This window comes from Aethalodelphis obliquidens, unplaced genomic scaffold, assembly GCF_003676395.1.
Source record: "Aethalodelphis obliquidens isolate GAN/ISIS:26980383/991018 unplaced genomic scaffold, ASM367639v1 scaffold6, whole genome shotgun sequence".
In the NCBI taxonomy this organism is placed as follows: domain Eukaryota; kingdom Metazoa; phylum Chordata; class Mammalia; order Artiodactyla; family Delphinidae; genus Aethalodelphis; species Aethalodelphis obliquidens.
The window spans coordinates 45,869,100-45,891,116 of record NW_020837950.1 but is presented as its reverse complement, the minus strand read 5'-3'; the positions used below and the strand labels follow the sequence as shown (position 1 = coordinate 45,891,116).

The 22,017-nt window shown below is 41.6% G+C and overlaps 1 protein-coding gene and 1 long non-coding RNA gene across 2 annotated transcripts in view; both read right to left on the bottom strand.

The window, feature by feature from the left end:
- Window positions 1-19,569, bottom strand: part of MCUB (mitochondrial calcium uniporter dominant negative subunit beta) — an 84,122-nt gene extending 64,553 nt beyond the window's left edge. The window contains 1 exon segment of the mRNA XM_027103489.1: window positions 19,421-19,569. Within this exon segment, the coding sequence (XP_026959290.1) occupies window positions 19,421-19,516 (96 nt within the window). The 5' untranslated portion in view covers window positions 19,517-19,569.
- On the bottom strand, window positions 9,525-11,785 carry LOC113619005 (uncharacterized). Its single transcript, XR_003432243.1, has 2 exons — window positions 10,870-11,785; window positions 9,525-10,080 (listed from the first exon to the last, which is right to left on the bottom strand). It is a non-coding gene; the product is annotated as an uncharacterized LOC113619005 (long non-coding RNA).
- Window positions 19,570-22,017: the final 2,448 nt, after the last annotated feature.

Genomic DNA, 22,017 nt, shown 5'->3' with positions numbered 1-22,017 from the left:
AGGAACACACAAAGCCACCAGATCTTGGTTTTTAAATCACCATTAGGCACTAAAAGAAACCTGGATTCTTTGGAGGAAAAGCTAAGTCCAAGGTTATGGCAGCAAAAACACAAAATGAGCCTAGAACATCTTGTTGCACCACAAAGTAAGGGAGCAATCGGAGAATGTGAGAACTCACCAATTAAACAGAAAAATTCCCCGAGCTAAAGGACGCGGTCTCCAGATTCAAACAGCCTACTGATAGCCAGCACAACAATAAAGATATTTGCCTCGGGCCCATCTTTACGAAACTTCTGAATGTCAAATTTCTCTGTAGGGCAAAGGCCCCGTAAGCTTCCAGAAATTAAAAAGAAAAAATTGCATACGAAGAAGCAAGAAGCAGAGTGGCACTGGACTCATAGTTGCCTATGAATGAATTTAAAAGTCAGCTCTCCTTCCTCACATACATTTATGGCCATTTATCAGAAAAGCATCATAAACTGACCTATCCACAATGTCTATGATAAAATGTCCCCACTTCGATGTGTGCCCTTGAGTAATACAAAGCCTGCACAACTCTACATGGTGGTCCTGCTTTTCTTTAAATGTGAGGTTTAATCAGAGTCCCAACAATAAAATACGCTATGGAGGAAAAGCAGAAATTAATCTCCACACCTTGAGTTTCTAATCCAGAATTATACACTTTAAAGTACAAAAGAGAAGTCTCACATACGGTCCCTGATCTCAGAGAACGTCTAGGCTAACTGAATTAACAAGTACAAAACATGGGGAAAATCAACCCAGTGTATAATAGAATCAATGACGACACAAACAGTGGAATCAAGCATCAGTGGCAATCCACCACCCAGAGCTAAGGCCTGTGAAGAGAAGAGAAGGTCGGAGGCGGGACTCCAATGGGCGGGACCTGGATATTCAAAAAGACGGAAGTGGATATGAAAGTCAGGACACCTTCAAACATCAAGCTGCTTTTTCTTGCTACTTGTCTTACCCATTTTGATCATCCAGGAATTAAGAGAATTTCCTCTTTAGGGGTAATCTGGGGTTTGCCCAAGTCTAGGTATTATTTTTGTGCCCCAAAAGGGAGAGGAGAAAACTGGGGCAGTGTAGTTTACTGAAAGTCTATGTGGGATTCATCATCAGAGGACCTGGATTTAAGTTCGGCTCCACCAATGACTGTGTGAATAATTTAATTAACCTTTCTGGGCCTCAGTGTTCCCATTTATAAAAGAGTAATACCTGTATGACAAGGCTGTATAGGAGTTACATGAGATCTGAGATCATGTGCACAGAAAATACCTTTTAAACTTTTAGGTAGTAAGTCATTCTTAGTGAGTTATCAAATTTTCATCCATCAACTGTCTTGAAATTCAGATTTCAAGAACTACATTACTATGTATTGTTTCATGAGCACTTAAGAGAATAAGTCAAAAATTTAAGACACTGGACTACTTTCTTTGTGGTGGGGGAGAGGGAGAGAGAGAGCGGGAGAGGGAGAGAGTGAAAGCTAGAGCGAGAGAGAGTGAGAGAGAGTGAGAGAGAGTGAGAGAGAGCGAGGGGGGGGAGAAAGAGATTAATTGAATGACTGATTTTAGGTGACATGAGATGGCTATGTACTAGTTTAACTATAATTTTGCTATAATCTTGCTACAAAATATGATGCTGACCCAAATTGTCTTTTGCAGTTCCTTGCCCAATAGTCTTGGACTATCTGAATTCACACATGACACTGACTCTGCAAAGAATTCTATTTTAATTAATTCATGTTAATTAATTTTCCCTTTTGAAAGCCAACTGCTTCTCTGGGAGAAAAAGTTTATTTGGAACTTTATTCAACAATTTATTTACTTATTTAGAAACATTTTAAAAAGGTTTTAGGAAACTTTATACTTATACTTTTACATCATAAACAAATTTCCACATGAAACTGGTACAGCGAGGTCATCTTTGTGGTACACTTTAAAATTTAATCCCATGGCTCTTACAGAACTCAAGTATCCATTTCAGACTATGAAACAATCAAGTTTTAGTGGGGTTGAAAGCTCTTCTTCAAATGAACCTGCATACTCAAAGCCTGAAAAGATATCATTAAAAAAATTTTTTTCAAAGTAGGAGAGAAGGTAAGGCCACTGCAAAGCAGACTGGCAACTGTAAAGCAGACTAGCTGTTGGGAGTGGAGGCCTGAGAGGGGCCAGCCGACTTTGTGCCTTAGTTGCTTCCTTAGGTGACGAGGGAATGGGGGGCAATCTGGGAACCCGTCTCCCAGGACTTCGGTGAGGGGGCTGTGAGATAACACAGGGAGAGAGCGGACGTCAGTGTCCAGCCCCCGCTCTGTCTGAGCTAGCATCACGTACAGCGTGACTCAAACAAAAGCAGTGCTGACTTCAGTTGCCGCTGGTGTCAGAGGGAAAACAATACCTAGAGGTCTGACTTTGAAAAAATTAGCTTCTTCATTAAAAAACGAGTTAATAAAGCACCTGAAATCTTAAACTGGACCAGTAAGACTGCGAATTTTGTAATTTCAGTTTTAATGAATGTTAATATTTAAAGGAACAATAAGAAAATAATTTCTGAGTGACTATCTGGCCGGGTCCTTCAACTCAGGGCCAGTACTCCCCTCGAGGTGGGTCCGTCTCACCCCAACTCGCCACCACCAGCCCAGGGTTACTGCACCATCCCTGGCAGTTCCCCGTACCCACAACTCTGTGAATAGTCCTTTGTGTATAAACTCTCCTCTAATTACCCTTATCTGACTGAGCCATCTGTTGGGACTCTGCATCGTACAGTGGTTTCACACTCTAACAGTCCAGAGGAGTTCCCACATCATGACGTGCTTTATGCTTTGAGTATTATCTTTGGTTTTCTTTGCTATTTGTTGTTTTTCTGACTATCAGTGATGTTTACTATTTTTCACAGGCTTATTAGGCGTTTTAAATTTCCTTTTTCTGAAAATCACTTATGCCCTTTGCCCATTTCTCTATAAAATCTTAGATTTTTTTTAATAAGTTTGAATGATCTTCAAATATATCTTGTCATTTGGATGAAAGGAATAAACATGTACTTGACTTAGCTTAAGCAAGAATGGGAGTTTAAGGACAGAGGAGTATCTCCCATGGAGCCTAAATGAAGGATTCAGCTAAGTGTTGGGAATGGACTAGAACTAGGGACTGGAGGGTCACATTCAGATTGGGAATCCTCTTGATCCATAGCTCATCTCTCCTTTCCTCTGCATGTCAGCGTCATTCTGCTTTATCACTACAAAATGATTTGCACTGCTTCCTGGTCCACGGGGTAGAAAATGATCATCACCCAACAGCTCCAAGTGTATAACTCCACTATTCAACAGGGCAGCCAGCAGAGATGGCAATCCTATACCCAATTCCAAGTTCCTCGGTCAGGTGACCAGTTGAATGAAAGTCATGTCCTACTAAGATGGCCAATTCTGTTATAACCGTGTATTTAAGAGCAAAGAAGTTTCCAGAGAAACTTACCAATATTTTTTGGATCTGTCTCTTCAAGCAAGGGAAACAAAAGCAAAAATAAACAAATGGGACCTAATCAAACATAAAAGCTTTTGCACAGCAAAGGAAACCATCATCAAAATGAAAAGACAACCTACTGAATGGGAGAAGATATGTGAAAATGATATTTCTGATAAGGGGTTAATATCCAAACTATACGAAGAGCTCATACAACTCAATATCAAAAAAACAATCTGATTAAAAAATGGGCAGAAGACCTGAATGGACATTTTTCCAAAGAAGACAAACAAATGGCCAACAGGTACATGAAAAGATGTTCAACATCACTAATCATCAGAGAAATGAAAATCAAAAGCACAATGAGGTATCATCTCACGCCTGTCAGAATGGCCATCATCAAAAAGACAACAAATAATAAATGTTGGCAAGGATATGGCAAAAGGGAAACCCTAATACACTGTTGGTGGGAATGTAAATTGGTACGGCCACTATGGAAAACAGTATGGAGGGTCTTCAAAAAATTAAAAATAGAACTATCACATGATCCAGCAATTCCAATCCTGGGTATAAATCAGAAGAAAATGAAAACACTAATTCGAAAACATATGCACTCCAATGTTCATGCAGCATTATTTACAATTGCCAAGATATGGAAGCAAACTAAGAGTCCATCAACAGATGAATGGATAAAGAAGATTTGGCATATATATACACAATGGAATATTACTCAGCCATAAAAAAAGAATGAAAAATTTCACTTGCAACAGATGGATGGACCTGGAGGGTATTATGCTTAGTGAAGTTATGTCAGACAGAGAATAACAAATACTGTACTTTTTCACTTATATGTGAAATCTAAAAAATAAAACAAACAAATGAATATAACAAAACTGAAACAGACTTGCAGATACAGAGAACAAACTAGTGGTTATCAGTGGGGAGAGGGGTTGGGAGAGGGGCAAGATAAGGAAAGGGGATTAAGAGGTATAAACTAGTAGGTCTAAAATAAGATACACGGACTCTCCTGGTGGTGCAGTGGCTAAGAATCCACCTGTCAACGCATGGGACACAGGTTCGAGCCCTGGTCCAGGAAGATCCCACATGCCGTGGAGCAACTAAGCCCGTGCGCCACAACTACTGAGCCTGCCCTCTAGAGCCCGTGAGCCACAGCTACTGAGCCCGTGTGCTACAACTACTGAAGCCCGCACACCCTAGAGCCCGCACGCTGCAACTACTGAAGCCCACTTGCCTAGAGCCCGTGCTCTGCAACAAGAGAAGCCACCGCAATGAGAAGCCCATGCACCGCAACGAAGAGTAGTCCCCGCTCTCCACAACTAGAGAAAGCCCGCGAGCAGCAACGAAGACCCAACGCAGCCAAAAGTAAAATATAAATAAATTATTTAAAAAATAAAACAAGATACAAAGATGTAAACTACAGAACAGGGAATTCATTTTATTATTCCCAATATTTTATAATTACTTTAAATGGAGTATAATCTATAAAAATATCAAATCACTATGTTGTAAACCTGAAATTAATATAAGACTGTAAATCAACTATACCTCAATTAAAAAAAAAAAGCAGTCTATGCATTGGTGGACAGGCAGAATATACCTAGTTTCTTAAACTAAGCTGAACTCTGCCCTCCTATCCTGCCCAAACTTAGGGGTAATTTCCTTGCTCTGAAGCAACCCAGAATGACAAATCGTTCACATAATACCTTCTCAGATGTTTGAAAACAGATTTTGCTTCTTCTTTGCCTTCTTTTTCACCAGATTAAAAATATCCACTCCCTGAAATCGTCTCTGATATAAATTCTCAACATCTTAACCGCCTTCTGGATGCACTTCCCTCCCACCAGCTTGTCAGCGTCCCTTCTAAAGCACTGCCCCAGTAACAAAACATAAGGCCCTGATGCAGTCTGACAAGCCTGGTGCAATGTAATGGGACTATCGCTCCCGGTGATTAAGACTCTGCACCTCCCTTCAATCAGTTAGGAGCCAAACTAGAGTTCTGGAAATTCAACATTCAGAGGTGGCTTGTGGGTAAACTGAAACTCCCAGATCCCATGCACACAACTAACTACCAAGCAGGATTTACTCATCCTATACTTTTTTCCACCATCAAGAGAGACTCTGCCTTTTTCTAGCACTGCTAAATTGTTTTTTTACCTACTATTCTTTTTTTGTTGTTGTTGTTTTTGTTTTGTTTTTGCAGTACGCGGGCCTCTCACTGTTGTGGCCTCTCCCGTTGCGGAGCGCAGGCTCCGGATGCACAGGCTCAGCGGCCATGGCTCACGGGCCCAGCCACTCCACGGCATGTGGGATCTTCCCGGCACGAACCCGTGTCCCCTGCATCAGCAGGCGGATTCTCAACCACTGCGCCACCAGGGAAGCCCTTCCCTACTATTCTTAAAGCAATAGCCCAGATTAATCTGCTGCAGTATGGAATGAGAATAAGAAGCCTCCAGTAAAAGACAATTCCATACGACCTAGGATGATCTTTTATGTTTGGATACTGCCAGGCCAGGCACAGGCCCAGTTCAAAATATTGTAATATGTTCATTTTGGTGATAATATTTCCAATTATATGTATTTATATATATATTATATATATTACATAATATTATATATACACACACACAGCCCTTTGGACAACTCTTTCACTGAAGCCTCATTTAATGTTTCACAGACAATATAGTGTCCAAGTTCAAGAAATACATAGGAACCTATGACAATCTAGCCATTTCATTATATAGAACAATAACTATGTTGAAGTGCATGAAAAGCAATGAGAAAGGAAAACATTTCTAATATTCCAAAGTCAAAGTTACATGTTTAAGACTGATCAATAGTGATATCCAAGCCTGACAAATTAAAATTAAAAAGCCTGTGATTAAAAAGATGTGATTAAGTAAATAATGCGGTGAGGAGACAATATACAAGGTCCTACTAATAAATCTCTTTCTGAATATGCCCTGAACTATAGTAGATTAGTCTATTATTATATACTAAGATACATTTTATTCAAAGACTCAGCATCTTTCAACCACCCTAAGCATCTACTTAAGATTTCCCTTTTTTTAGACCATATTTATAACAGGCCAGCCTATGAAATGCCACTAAATTCATACACTAGATATGCATGATCTTTTATAACTTTCACTATTGCTCCTTTATCTACTAATCACCACAATTCCTCTAAAGGAAGTCCTTCCCTAAGACTATATTGTCAGCATCTTCTCTCAAGTATACTTCTTTTCCTCCTTATCAGGTGTCATTGCACAAACTTGAATTCTGGCTTCAAATCCTAATTGGACCATTAGAATTTATTTCTCTCTCTTCCTTAGCTTAGAGTGTACAAGTGAGACTACACCCTTTCCTATTAAGTTACAGCCCCAAGGGCAGCTTATAATGAAGCCAACGAAGTGTCAAATGTTCCTGTTCTAACCTAAATTAAAAATGCTGAATTTCCACCATTTCCTTTTTAAGTTTTCCAGGGAGAAATAGTTTCCCCGTTAAGTATCTACTGCTGAAGAACACATACAAACGAAGCACAGTAGAGCCTTGAAAATTCAGTGCTCACAAAAAGCAAAACTGTCCTGTTTCCAGTCAAGGGGAATGCAGCAGAACATCTAAATGTCCACTAAAATCCTATCTCCCTTCTTCCATGGTTACCAAGAGTTCACTGGAATGTGGCTCCCAGCCAGCACTATATCTCTCAGCCCCCTTGCAGCTCAATATGGCCATCTGACCTGTTCAATGAAATATTCAATGCAACATGAACATAAGCGTTATGTGATATCTCCAGGTCTAGCCCGAAACCCCTCACAAGTCTAAAAAACCCTTCCATGCTCTTTTGAGTTTGGAAGCCACGTGCTGAAGACGACAGAGGAACTGGTCAGCTCAGGGTCCCTGAATGACTGTGGCGCAGACCTACTGCTGACCTAAAAAGCTACCTCAGAACCATTTCCTGAGAGAGAGAAAACTGACTTAAAGAATACAGAAGTTCAAGTACTGTTGAGTCTTTTGTTTCAGCAGCACAGCTTATGCTAATCAACAGAGATAATAGAAAATTCATTAAAAAAAAAAAAGGTTTGGGGAAAGGAAATGGAGGAAAACCATACATAATGACTGTAACCTCTAATGTTGGATTCACATGAAAGACAAATGGCGCCCGTGGTTAAATAATTCCAAAGAGAAATAACCGACTGGAATAAATGCCTGGGCTAAGGCACGGCCTCTTGAAGATTACTCGGCCAAGTCTTCACCTCTTCACTCATCACATCACCTCTCCCACAGGAATGAGAACTCACCACAGGACTCTGCCTCTTCCCGATTTCAGACAGCAGCTCATTATCTCAGTCCCAGCTGTCCATCCTCTTCCTTCTCTCACATGCCAGGCACTGTGGCCTCATGGTTAGATGTAAGCCTAATAGTGGAGAACTGCTGGAATTCCTACACGTCTTCACATCCTTCCTCTTGTCTGTCCAGTGTACCAGTTCCTGTTATTTCAGCTCCATGTACAGTGACCATGACTTCGTGACTGGCCCTTATTAATGTACTCACCTGCCTCATCCCACTATACATACACCAGAGTACTAAATCCAGATTCATCTTCTAAAATAACATTTCTATGACTACTGCCAAAATCTTGGTATAGCGTCTACAGATCAGGGGCTGGCAAACTACAGCTGGCAAATGGGCTGAATCTGGTCCGCTGCCATTTTTGTAAATAAAGTTTATTGGAACACAGCCACGCCCTACATGGCAGCTTTTACACTGCAACGGCAATACTGCGCAGTTGTGACAGCTCATAGGCTGCAAAGCCTAAAATGTTGACCATCTGGACCTTTATCAGAAACGCTTACCAACACCTGGTATAGACCAACATCATTTCTCAGAAAGACAACGGCAGCTATCTTCTTATACCTCATTCGTTTAGCACCACTACAAGCACCTGTACTAGCAGAATAAGAAAAACCAAGATATATAAATATATATATATGGCTCCAAAAATTTTAAAGATATGGTACTTACTCTTCAGCAATTACTAGTGTACAGAGAAAAAGAATATTCACGGCGGAGCAGGCATGCTGGTAAGATACAGACACAAAAAGCCCTGATAGAAGGGAGTGTACAAGTACCAAATGAGTAGTAAAATGAGTCAACTAGGCAGACACAGGAAGGAAAGATGGGGAAAAAAATGGGCAGAGGGCCTGAGTATACACTTTTCCAAAGAAGATATACAAATGGCAATACGTACAGGAAAAGGTGCTCAACATCACTAATCATCAGAGCAATGAAAATCAAAACCACAATGAAGTACCTCCTCATACCTGTTAGAGTGGCTCCATTCAAAAAGACAAGAAATAACAAGCGATGGTGAGGAGGTGGGGAAAAGGGAACCCTCCTGCGCTGCTGGTGGGACTGTAAATTGGTGCAGCCACTATGGAGAACAGCATGGAGGTTCCTCAAACAATTAAAAATAGAACTATCATAGGATCCAGCAATTCCATTTCTGGGAAGTGGAAATGAAAACACTAACTGGAAAAGATATCTGCACCCCCATGTTCACTGCAGCATCATTTATAATAGCTAAACCATGAAGACAACCTTAGTGTCCATCAATGGATGAATGGATAGAGAAAATATGGTGTACATATACACAATGGAATATTATTCAGCCATAAAAAGAAGGAAATCCTGCCACTTGAGGGGTGGGTGAAATGGATGAAGGAGGTCAAAAGGTACAAACTTGTAGTTATAAAATAAATAAGTCCTGGGGATGTAATACACAGCATGGGGACTATAGTTAATAATACTGCACTGTATATTTGAAAGTTGCTAAGAGTAAATCCTAAAAATTCTTATCACATGAAAAAAAATTGTAACTATGTATGGTGATGGATGTTAACTGGCCTTATTGTGATGATCTTTTCATAACACATACAAATATCAAATTATTATACTATACACCTAAAACTAATGTAATGTTATATGTCAATTCTATCTCAATTTCAAAAAAAAAAGGAGGAAAGATGATTTCCATCTAGTAATCAAGACAGGTTTTATTTATGAAAATGGTGAAGCCAAGGTCAGACTTTTAACCAGGAATAGAACATCGGCATGGCAGGTGGAGACAGCACAAGGCAAACTGTTATTTATGCTCTATAAAACATATTCCATCCACGAATTGGTTGTTTTTCAACTTCAAGTTTCAACCATCAGCAACCATGCTTTGGGCTTTTGTAGTACTGCTTTCTGTGAGCCTCCAATAGCATCGGTCTCATAATGCCTCTGGCTTTTCTCCTTTTTTTTCTTTTCCTGCTCTTCTGCTTTAATCCTTCCATTCAGAGACTTCTGGTTGGGCTGCTCTTCCACCGGACAAGATAAGGCACAAGCTAAGCTGCTGTAACAAAGAGACCTAGAAGCACGTGGGACTCAAGAGAGATGTTTGTTTTTCTGGTAGGTGGGCAGTTGAGGGTAAGAGGACACTAATGCCATCCAGGGATGCAGGTCACTTCTATCTAGTTGTCCCACCATCAGCTAGAGGGTTATATGCCTCCACAGGGTCCAGGCTGGCTCACCCCTTCCACATCTACATTGCAGCCCATGGGAGAGAGTAAAAGGTGGAAGAGAGAAATCAGTTTCCTAATTAAGGGTGTGAACAGAAATTACACTTCTATGTCACATGAGATATCCAGAACTTGGTCACACGCTAGCTGCAAAGAAGGCTGAAGAACGTGGTATCTAGGAATGGTCCAATACACTAGAGCTGGAGTGGCAAGATTAGTTATACCTGAGGAAATAGGCTCGGAAGTAAGAGGATCGCTTGTGGTTTTCAACATAATCCATCCCCAATCTAATTTTTTAATGCAGTGCTCTCCAAACTGTATCCTGTAGACCACTCTCCTGGGAGAAGTTACTAGGAATGCTGTGGAGTAACAGAGATCTGTGATCAACCTCCTTCCTGCTCTCAGATCGTCCCAATGCCCATTAGCAAAGGTACGTAGTGAAGGAACACATCTAACTTGGTATGGCTTCACCCAGAATTCTTCAAACTTATAAGAAGAGGGAATTTGTTTTTCTGAAACATCTATTAACATCCTAGGAATCAATATCCTACAGGATATCAGTTTGTGATACAGAGTTTAATTTAATAAACATAATTCCTATAAGGTTTTAATATGGTATCTAAAGCTCTAATACAAGTCAAATCAAGGACCATACTTCCCAGAGAATACTTCCTGCTGCCTCATCACAGTGCTTACTAGACCCCCAACTCCTTTCAGATTCCACCCTCTGTGCTTATGCCCATTCTTCCTACTCCAAATATGTCTGCTAAACCCTTCCTTACCCTGCTCTCAGAGCTTAGTCAAAATCTTACCTCTTTTCATCTCTTCAATTTCTAATGATGTTTCTTCTCTGAATTCTTTTAGTGTTTGTCTCTGATGTTTGACTCTCATGAGCCAACTGGTGAATGAACACGTATGTATCTCTTTTACGTGTCTTGTCTTCCCCATAACTTTTAAGGATCTTCTCTGCAAGCTTTCAGATCTAGCATGAAGCACCACAACTCCTCCACTGAGCTCTCAGGGCTTAGATAAGAGTCAAAACCCACTTTAGACACAAGGGAAATATGAGCAATTAAAATGCGACAGACCAGGGCTTGGCTCTGAAAGACCAAGAGCATGAGAAGTGGCACCTACATCTCAGAGTAGACGAACCTAACACCAGGATGGGGGAAATAGAAGCCAAACTTTCAGCTAAAACATTCTGAGGAATCAAGTCAGAACCAGCTCTTAGAGCTCATGAGGGTGACGGCAGCACAAGTTCAGGTAGCAGCTGGAACCTCCACTGCCATCCTGTTTACCCCCTCTGTCCCCAAAGTCTAGAAATGCTGGGACAGTGGCATGAATCTTCGGGATTTATCAAAAGTCCCAATTCAAAGACCTCAGATTCTAGGCTGTACAGCAAAAGAGATGGATGGCAACCACTATACAGGTTTACCGATCCAATATGTGAACATTCAACACATTTTACTATGTACCCTGAAGGCACTCCCTTAACCAGCCACCAAGTTGTGGAAGGCCAATGGATGATAATCTTACTCATGGCAATTCCATGCTCTAGAGGAATATGCCCCGCTTCTGCAGTGGTAACGGGGGCCTTGTAATAGGTAAAGGTCTGCATGTTTCTTAATGTCAAAAATTATATTCCTTTTTTTTTTGGGGGGGGGGGCGGTTTCCAAAAGGTTAATTTTATATTTTGCCCAGGAAAATATAAAATTGTATCTTACAAATAAAAATTTTTATAATTGATTTTAAAATTACCATTCTAGCTCGTGCACTACAACTGCTGAGCCTGTGCTCTGGCGCCCGCGAGCCACAACTACTGAGCTCACGGGCCACAACTACTGAAGCCCGCGTGCCTAGAGCCCGTGCTCCACAACAAGAGAAGCCACCGCAGTGAGAAGCCCGTGCACTGCAACGAAGAGTAGCCCCCGCTAGCTGCAACTGGAGAAGGCCTGCTCACCCAATGCAGCCATAAATAAATAAATTAAATTACCATTCTAAATTATTTAAGTTTTCATGACTGAGCTTTTAGTACCAATGATCTAACACTCCGAGAATCCCATTTAGGAAAGTCCTCAGTGGAGAAAAGCGCTGCCTTCCCCACATATAAACAATCATCCTAAATCACCACCACACTTTCAGAACAGCCAAGAAAACACTTAGACGCCAGGTTGTCCTTACAGAATTTATGTTTCACTAAACTATGTTGATTATGTCCTTTAAAAATCCTGATGTGAAAGCGTATCTACAACAAAGCAATTAACCAAATATAATTGAAGGCTGCTTTCTTTCACTAGAAAATACAACACATACAAAGATTACTTTGATTTACTTTAAAAAATCTTCAATATTCAAGCCTCATATCACAAAAGGTGGATAATAACGATTTAGGTGCCCCCCCTGGCTAGAGTCAATGGGGAAGAGGAAATTGAGAAGTTCAGACCTGAAGAGAATACACCATTAAGGAGTCTATATTGAGTTCTTTATCATCTATCCCTTCATTCCTCTATCCAACAAGCATTTATTATGCATCTACTGTGACGGGGCAGAAGCCATCAGAGATAAGGAGAAATCTGGGATTGACATGTGTACACTGCTATAGTTAAAATAGATAACCAACAAGGACCTACTGTAGAGCACAGGGAACTCTGCTCAATATTCTGTAATAACCTAAATGGGAAAAGAATTTGAAAAAGAATAGATACATGTATATGCATAACTGAATCACTTTGCTGTACACCTGAGACTAACACAACATTGTTAATCAACTATACGCCAATATAAAATAAAAATTAAAAAACAACCAAAGGGCTGAGAGAATCCAGGTGGGAAAATCATATGAACCCAACTAACTATAATACAGGGTAAGATGAAGTACTGCAGTTACCGTGGGAGTGAAAAGGAAGGTGTAATTAATTCTGCCGGCAGACACCTGCACAAACCACATAAAAACTGGGGTGAGGTGGGGGTGGGTGGGTATTGGAACTCAGCCTTGGGGGATGAGAATTCAGGAAGGTGAAGAGGGAGGGTGATGGGGGCGGGGGCAACGCTGCCCAGGGAACATCATAAACGCCACCAGGGACAAGCCACAAGGAGAGGTATTAGTCCATCGTGGCCAGATGGAGGCCTTGCAGGGCATGGAGTGGCAGGTGGGACTGGAGGGATGAAGCCACACGATTTCTGGATCATCTGTTGCTTATGTTTTACAGTTGGCTTACCTTGGTTTGGCTAATAACAAACCCACAAAAGCGTATTTACAAGGTCAAAAGAAACCATACTTTCTCCTGAAAAACGAAAATTGCTTCATGATGCGTTATCTGAAACATTCCCAAAGCAGAGTTGCAGAAATGAGTTATCAGACTATAAAATGTCACAACATATATCCTCTAGCAAGGGCTTCGACAGCCAATGCTATGCTGATCTGTTTGCACACATTTTATAAAAAAAATTGTTTTTCAGGTTTGTGGCCACATTACTGTCAGTCTCTCTAATAAAAATGCACACTTGTATTCCAGTTGCATTACTGGCGGAAAAAGCAGTTATTCATCAACAGCTTTTAAAATCCCCTCTTCAAATAGCCCACTCCCCTACTAGGGAAACTTATATACCAAAACAACATATTTAACAAGAGACAGCCACACGTGAACACACACACACACCAACACACATGGTCAGAAAAACAACAAGAATTCATCAAGAAGAATGATAACTTCTTTCCTCCAAACAGGTTCAGGGCATTTATTATTTATTGTTATGCCTAAGAGGTTGAAAATAAGCAAATCTATCTTTTGGTCCCAGAAATGAGATTTGAGCAATGCATTCATTATAAAAACACTCCTACTACAACAAAATAATTGAGAGTTCCCAGTGGAGTTAAATATTTTAGGATTACCACCTGTGTCCACAGCACTTTTATAAACCAAACCGCCTACTCAACCTGGTAAATACCGTAAGACCCGCAGACAGAACCCAGATTCATGGTGTGACCCTTGTCAATCCTGAAGACTTCTTCCTCCCTTAAGTCTGCCACAATAAAACCTTGTGTACCTGTCAGTTTCTTAATATGAGGTTCAATGTTTTATGTTACTTCTTGTTTCTGCTCACAGGCTATAACAATTTCAACTCTAGCTCCATCTCTCGCCTCTCTTTTCACTGCTCCCTATTTCTGGCCCTCAAATCAGAGATATTCTCTTCAATGGACTTTGCTGATAGTGCAGGTTTCACATATCATTTCTCACCAGTATTGTGAATCCTACATTGAGCTCTAATTATCCTCAAAAGAGCTGCCTAACAAAAGCCTGGACTGCATGCCCTCCATTCCTGCAAACTAAGGTTAAAGTGATGTAAAAACAAATAACATCGTTTATGAGTTAATTTACATAGGAAACTCAGAATTAAGAGATTTAACAGGACTTAGTAGTTGACCCAAACTCGATTTTTACCCAGGTGAGGAAAGTGGAGGTGGCAAGGAAATAGGAAGATTTAGAACAGGTGAGGGTGGTAAGAAGAAAAAAGGTGAGAGGAGAGTAACCACCACCTTTAAGATACAACAATATTTGTGAATTAAATCTCAATTAAAACAAAAAGAGAACCGTACCATCAAAAGTAGATTCTTAGAGCAACTCAATTCAGTGCAGTCAGTACATGTGGAACACTTTCTGCGAGTGAAGCACTAAGCAGGCTTCCGCCATTAACTACGTAGAACATATTTGTTCAAACGCCAAAGAGCTGACTTTTGAAATTTAATAAAATCTTATTTATGCACCACTTTTTCCCATTAAAAGAGATCACAGAAAAATGAGTGAGGATATGCATGGAGGGAAAAATGAAGGCAGAGAGGATGAAACCATAAGGATGGTAAATACATAAAAGGCATGTCACAAGGTCTTAAACATTTGTTAGAAGATGGGTTGAACATCTGACCGTAAGCTTTCTGGCAGCCAGTGCGTAGAGAGAACACCTGTGGCTGTATACCTCACTGCATAATAAACCCCAAATCAGTTCAGGAGAAACCCAATTCTAAGACTAAGACTAGACAGCAGTTTCCTTCATGGGTCCTCGTAAAGAGTACCTCTTAACTGACTACCAGGTTTCACGGGCCTGTTTCTTAAAAGGTATGCCAATGAGGAACGTTTAGTAAAACATATGGGTGAGGGATCCCATACCACGCAGTCTAAATACCTAGCTCAGAGAACAGAGCTGGTATTTGTTTTAAAAACCAGGAAAATTACTACTGTGGTAAGTTAAATGGGATCAAAAATTAGATACTTCTAGAATACAGCTAAGATAATGCTATTTTATTATCTATTGGTTTATAGCCTGTACGTTAGGCCAAGATGTCTACTCTATAATGGCTTTAGGGTTCTAATGCTAGATTCTCTTGAATAAGCAACAAGTCACAGTTGAAATCACTGGCCATGACAGAATTAAGTATTAGAGCAAGACAATTCTTACTTCCTAAGAGAATACTATTATGCCATGCTCGCCCCATGTCAAATAAATTCCAATTTCTTTTTAAAGGGGAAAAGTTATTACAATCATTAGTTAAAACTGCCACTTTACTGGCTGCCTAAGATCATAAAAGAGGATTTTCAACCATTAAGACAAACATTCTGACACTGACAATATTTTATTATTTTATAATATTTACAACCCGCAGCAAAATAACAAAATGGCAATTTTAGAGATGGAAAGGGCTTTTGAGACCGCTTAGACAAACCTTGTTTTGAAAAGGGAGTAAAACAGGCTCAAAGTAGACTGAATGACTTGGCTCACTTGAGGAGCTAAGTGGCAGGGCCGGGTTAGCCCTCAGATGTCCCAGTTGCCTAATACCAACTGAATTAGCTGCTCATTTCTATTCTATGAAGTAAATACATCTGGTTTTATAAAGCTATTAGATTAACCAAATTGAGCCTCTGGTTTTCTACCGTAGTTTCATAGGGACCTCATTCAACAAATATTTATCTGCCAAGCCACAAAATGATTTCCCAGCTTAGAGCTCGCTGTAAAACAGAATACTGGTAAATTGCAATAAACAGTAAAGTAAACCAAAAATAAGCAAACGAAAAACCCAGCCCTAATACCTAAGTGCCAGGAACGTAGTAATGTTTAACATTTAATAGACAAACCGGTCTTAAACTACTTTGAGACCAAAGCATCCATGTCTTTTCTACAATGTAAGTACCATCACCAACATACAAATCAACCACTGTCCTCAGGAGAGAGCTCTGAAATGAGGATTATAGTACACAGCGCACCAGTTACAAACACATGAGGTAGAATCATAGGAACGTGTCAAACGATGACACGTTTATTAAATTCAAAAGATGAAAACAACGAAAACAACTTCTAAATTAACATTTGGTGGTGGCATTATAACATGTATATGCTTTGTTTCTATGAGTTAAAAAAAAAAGCACACTCAATACTTAAACTTCTCTGCAAAGTACACCTGATTTTTAAAAAATTTTAAACATAGCCAATGTAGGGACCCAAATACTGTACTGGCGGCTTGAAATCACATCAGGGAGTCCCTCCAACTAAGTAGCAGAAGAACCAAATTAAGAAAGGCACAATCAGGAAAGAGCTTTCTGTTTAGTGATAATTTATCAGGCACCATGATCACTCAAAGCTGTGTCCTGGAGAACAAGACAGGCCAGCAGGAGCTGTGGATTGCTGGGACAACCACTCAGCCACAGCGCTGCAAAGAAGCAGAGATGCTGAGACTGGAACGTAACCATGGACAACAGGCCATGCCTTGGCCAAAGGTAATATGGCGTGCTCTGGCTCTCTTATGCTTCAGACTTATGTCCTTTAAAAAGCAATTCTGGGCTTCCCTGGTGGCGCAGTGGTTGGGAGTCCACCTGCCGATGCAGGGGACACGGGTTCGAGCCCTGGTCTGGGAAGATCCCACATGCCGCGGAGCAACTGGACCCATGAGCCACAACTACTGAGCCTGCGCGTCTGGAGTCTGTGCTCTGAAACAAGAGAGGCCGCGACAGTGAGAGGCCCGCGCACCACGATGAAGAGTGGCCCCCCGCTCGCCGCAACTAGAGAAAGCCCTCGCACAGAAACGAAGACCCAACACAGCCAAAAATAATAAATAAATAAAAAAATTTTTAAAAAAGCAATTCTGCTATACTAAACATACTCATGTTGACAAACTTTTTTTCTACCCAAAAAAACACTGGCAATTACTCACCTACCATGTGAAGCATAAAAACTGTCTATTTTTCAAAATCACTAAATGCTCCTCTAAGGCACACTCCTTTCAGAAGAGGCCAAATATAACCGGGAATGCTTACTTGAGATACTGTTAATGACAAGTCCTTTCAAGCTAGGATTTCATGAGCTGTCAGGTCATATGTATCACTTCTTTTTTTCCTGCTGCTTTCAGAGGCTCTAGGGATCTGAATGTTTACAGCAAAAATGTATGGAAATAACACCTGTCTTTAGCCACAGGACTTTTCATATCAAATGGAGCAATCACAAAACAGTGAGACCTTAGAATGAAAGATGTCCCTACAACCAGTTAATTTGACTTGCAGAAAATGGTTTAGTAGCCCTACCTAAAACTCCTAGGCAGCCAGGATATTTCTGTCCGTTTCTTTATGGTACAATTTCAAAGAGCATATAAAGAAGCACACTTAAAGTTTCTCTTTATTCTTTGGGGGTCTTTAATCAGACAAGTGAAATGATGGAAACATTTCTATTTCTAAGGTTCAGCAAATTGACTTAATAGCATGGACAGTCAAGACCTAAAACAAAAATCTGCAGCTTAGACACAGTCAAACATAAGGCTTCTTAAGATGATTCCCCTATGATTAAGCCTAATAAGCCCCACTGTATCACTTTCGACCTCTTTTAAAAGAGTATCCAATTCCTGCTGGGGCATGCAATGGCACTACCCTGGATAGCATCAGGTGGGAAACATGAAGAGTTTAGAGTTGATAACCTGAGAAAGAGCAGCCAGTCTTAGGATCCATAAACATTCTACTCAAAATGTTAAATAGATTTAACAGAAAAGTGAATCAATCATTTAAGTTTAAATGGTGTACAGTGAAGGGGGTTCCTTGTATCGGGTTGTCTTACTGTTTAGTATATCTTTGACTGTAAAGTGCAACATTTATAATAAAAACACAAATTTCACAAAATGAAAAAAGCCTCTCTCTCCCATTAGTCTATTAAGTCTACCCTTTTACATTTTAAGAAGTTTGCCCCTGTCCTAGTTATAAGGAACAAAATGCCCTTCCTCATTCCCTTTCTAACATTCAGGGAAGGCATTTTAAAAATGCACTTAAACATTTCTCCAACCATTCCAAACTCTGAAGCCCTGAGAGAGCAGGAGGGGGAAAAAAAGAGAAAAATTAAAAGGACGTGAAAGTGACAAGATACTGGTAATGACATCGCTTACTTTCTGCTCTTCTTGCAAAGTGCACGCACAACTGGAAGAAAAAATAAATCTGTTCCCGGTTAACAATCTGAAACTGATTTATGAGGGTGGGGAGGCGGTGCTGGGGACTAAAACGCAAACCACGCTCTCCGCAACCGCGCACACCTGGAAGGCTCTAGTTTAAAGGCTGTCTTTCCTCATCAGGCTCAGAGTTTGGGCTCCTGGGCGCCTGTCAGGCTCCATCACAATCCCAGTTACAATCAGTACTTTCCCCCGTCTTCCTGTGTCTTTTTTAGTGCACACCCACTCTCCTCCCTCCTCCCAAGCGACGGCTCTTCACAGACCACAATACAACTGTGTCAGGCCAGCCGTTACCCACCAACACACACTCATGATTCCCCCGACTCTCAAGTCTCGGAACAAAACGCGAATTTTTCTTCCCTCTTTGAAAGGGAGGTGCTCGCAGTTTTCAGGATGGAAATTCCACTCTCCTACGACAGTGCACACTCGGGGCACTCACTCTGCTCGCGCTACCGTTTTCTTAGCCCTTTTCGGTCATTTCGGCACCGACGATCGAGCCGACAGCAAAACGGCTCTGAAAACTTATTCAAGACCGTAGTTTGGACGCGGAGAAACTGCCTGCCGAGGTAACTGTGCTGCGCCCCGGGCCGCAGCCCCATGGTCCCCGCACCCCAACTTAACCGAGGTGATGCGCCGACGCACGTCCTTTCCTTCCTGGCCTTTCCTTCCCTCGGCCCCTGGGGGTGACCCCGACTTTGGATCCCGGGGCCCACTTCCGCGGCCCGGGCGACCACCTGTCGGGGTCCTCCCGCGCGCGAAACCGGGGAGCCAGCAAAACGCAGTGAACGTCCCGGCCGCCGGGCTTTCGCTCCCGCGGAAGTTGCCCCACGCAAACTTTTCCAGCCGCCTCCCCCCAGCTACCCCCCCCCCCCACCGGGCTCGGGCTTAACCTGGGGCATCGGCGGTTGCGGATGCGTTCGGCCTTGGGTTCCTGGGGTCTGCAGCAGACGCGCGCGCCAGGGCCAGGGGCCCCTTCGAAGCATCATTCCGCCCGGCGCAGCGCTCCCGCCCCAGTCAGCGGGCCATCCTCCGAGCCGGAAGACTGGGAGAGGGCGTTCCCGGTGGGCGCAGCCTCGCCGGGCCCCCGCCTCCCAGCGAAGCGCAGCGCGGGGCGGGCTAAAGGGAGGGTGTGTCACTCTTCTCTCCTCGTCTTCACACGCAACTGGGCGCTAGACTGTTTTCTTTCCTCCGACCAAAATTTTAAAACGGAACGGGGAGAGAAAGAGAGCGCGGGGGAACCGCCCTTCGCATCTCGGGTTTCCAGGGGCAGCGCGGACGCTGGGACGGCCTCGCTTCTTCCAGTGGAAGCCCCTTCTGAAATGAACGAGAGCGGCCCCCTCGCACCTTGCGGGCTGTTGATTTCAAAACTCGCGAGTAATTCTGGGTACTCAGTGCCCTTGGGGCCGTCTGCTGCCTCCCACCCCGCCGGCAGGGAGGCGCGGGCCTGAGTGGCCATCTGGAGAGAGGCAGGGTCTCTCTGAAAGTTTCCCTCCTGGACTGAGAGGAAAGGAGGGAGAGAAGCAGGTCCACCAAGGCGCCACTTCTCAGTTGGCTCAGTGCGGGCTGCGGGCTGCGGGCTGCGGGCTGCGGGCTGCGCTGCTCATTGTTGAGCGCTGTGACGGCCACCCCAGACCTACTTCTGCCAGACGTTTGCGGTGACCCACCCAGAGCTCTTTGGGACGAGCTCTCCCACAGTCGAATTGGCTTCTCCTTTGCAGCACGTTTTTAACTGAAGGAGCTAAGGAACAGGAACTGTCTTCTCGACAGCTGGGAAATCTAATGTTTTGTCTTGGAGACTTTTTGTTTGTGAAAACAAACACAAACCATTTAAGAGCAACCTAGTCCAACTTTCAAATAGCTTACTTACAACAGAGTTGCTAGATAAAATACAGAATGCCCAGTTAAATTTGATTTTCAGATAAACAAAAAATAATATTTTTTAGCATAAGTATGTCCCAAATATTGCATGGGTCACTTCTACTTTTCTATGAAATATTTGGGATATACTTATACTAAATTATTTATTGATTATCTGTAATTAAATTTAGCTGGGCATCCCATATTGTTATTTGCTAAATCTGCACGAGGTTTGAGTTGATGAGTCAAAGCTAGCAAACAGCGCAACAAGTGGCAAATCTCACCTGATGACGATCTCCTTTCTTTATTGAAAAAAAGATGTAAGTTTCTATGATAGCAAAACCTTTGTCACCACTTAAGGCTGATTCATATGTGTTAATGCGCATCTGTGTTTCAAAATACCGTTGCCCTGCACAGATAGTGACGCATTAAACATTAAGTCCACATGGGAAGTAATTTACCTTACCTGAGTCCTTTCCTTCTATCTGCTAGTGCTCCAAATGAAAGACATTTGTCTACCGTGAATAAAGCTGCAATAAACATGGGGATGCAGGTATCTTTTTGAGATACTTATTTCATTTCTTTTGGATACATATCTAGTAGTGGGATTGCCAGATCTATACGGTAGTTCTCTTTTAATTTTTTAAGGAACCATTATACTGCTTTCCATAATGGCTGCACCAATTTACATTCCCACCAACAGTGTACAAGAGTTCCCTTTTCTCCTGTAGCCATAATATGGAAACAACCCAAGTGTCCATCAAAGGATGAATAGACAAAGAAAATGATATATAGATGTTGTTTATATATATAATGGGATATTATTCACCGATAAAATAGAAGGAAATCCTGCCATTTTGACAATATAGACAAACCTGAAGGACATTATGCTAAGTGAAGTAAGTCAGAAAGACAAATACTATATGATCTCTCTTATATGTGGGAGCTAAAAAAGTCAAATCCATAGAACCAGAGAGTAGAACAGTGGTTTCCAGGGGCAGGAAGGTGGGGAAAATGGGGAGATGCTGGTCAAAAAGTACAAACTTTCAGTTATAAGATGAATCAGTTCTAACAGCCTAATGTACAGCATGGTGACTATAGTTAATAGTACTGTATTATACACTTGAAATGTGCCAAGAGAGTAGATCTTAACTGGACTAACCACACCGGAAAAAAAAAGGTAACTCTATGAGGTGATAGATGTGTTTATCAACTTGATTGTGTTCATTCACAATGTATACATATGTCAAACCATTGCACTGTACATTTCAATATATACACTTTTTATTTGTCAGTTAATTATACCTCAATAGAGCTGGGAGGGGGTCGAAGAATGAAGTTTTATTTGGAGAGAAATGGAGAAGAGGAGGAGAAAATGTCCACTTTGAGCACAGAATCTGCTGCTATATAACTCTAATACTCTTTTTCCAACAGGTTTTTTGGGGGCTACATTCCCTTCAATTGCCTTTTCATAGGACAACAATTTTGTAATACTTTCTATGGAGAGAATAGAAAAGATTAATGTCTTCTCTCTAGCATGCTGATTTGTTTTTACATATCATTGAGAGTTTAGAAAAGTGTTTTTAAGCGTTAAAACTCACTATTGGTAATGTCATGTTAATTCTTATGG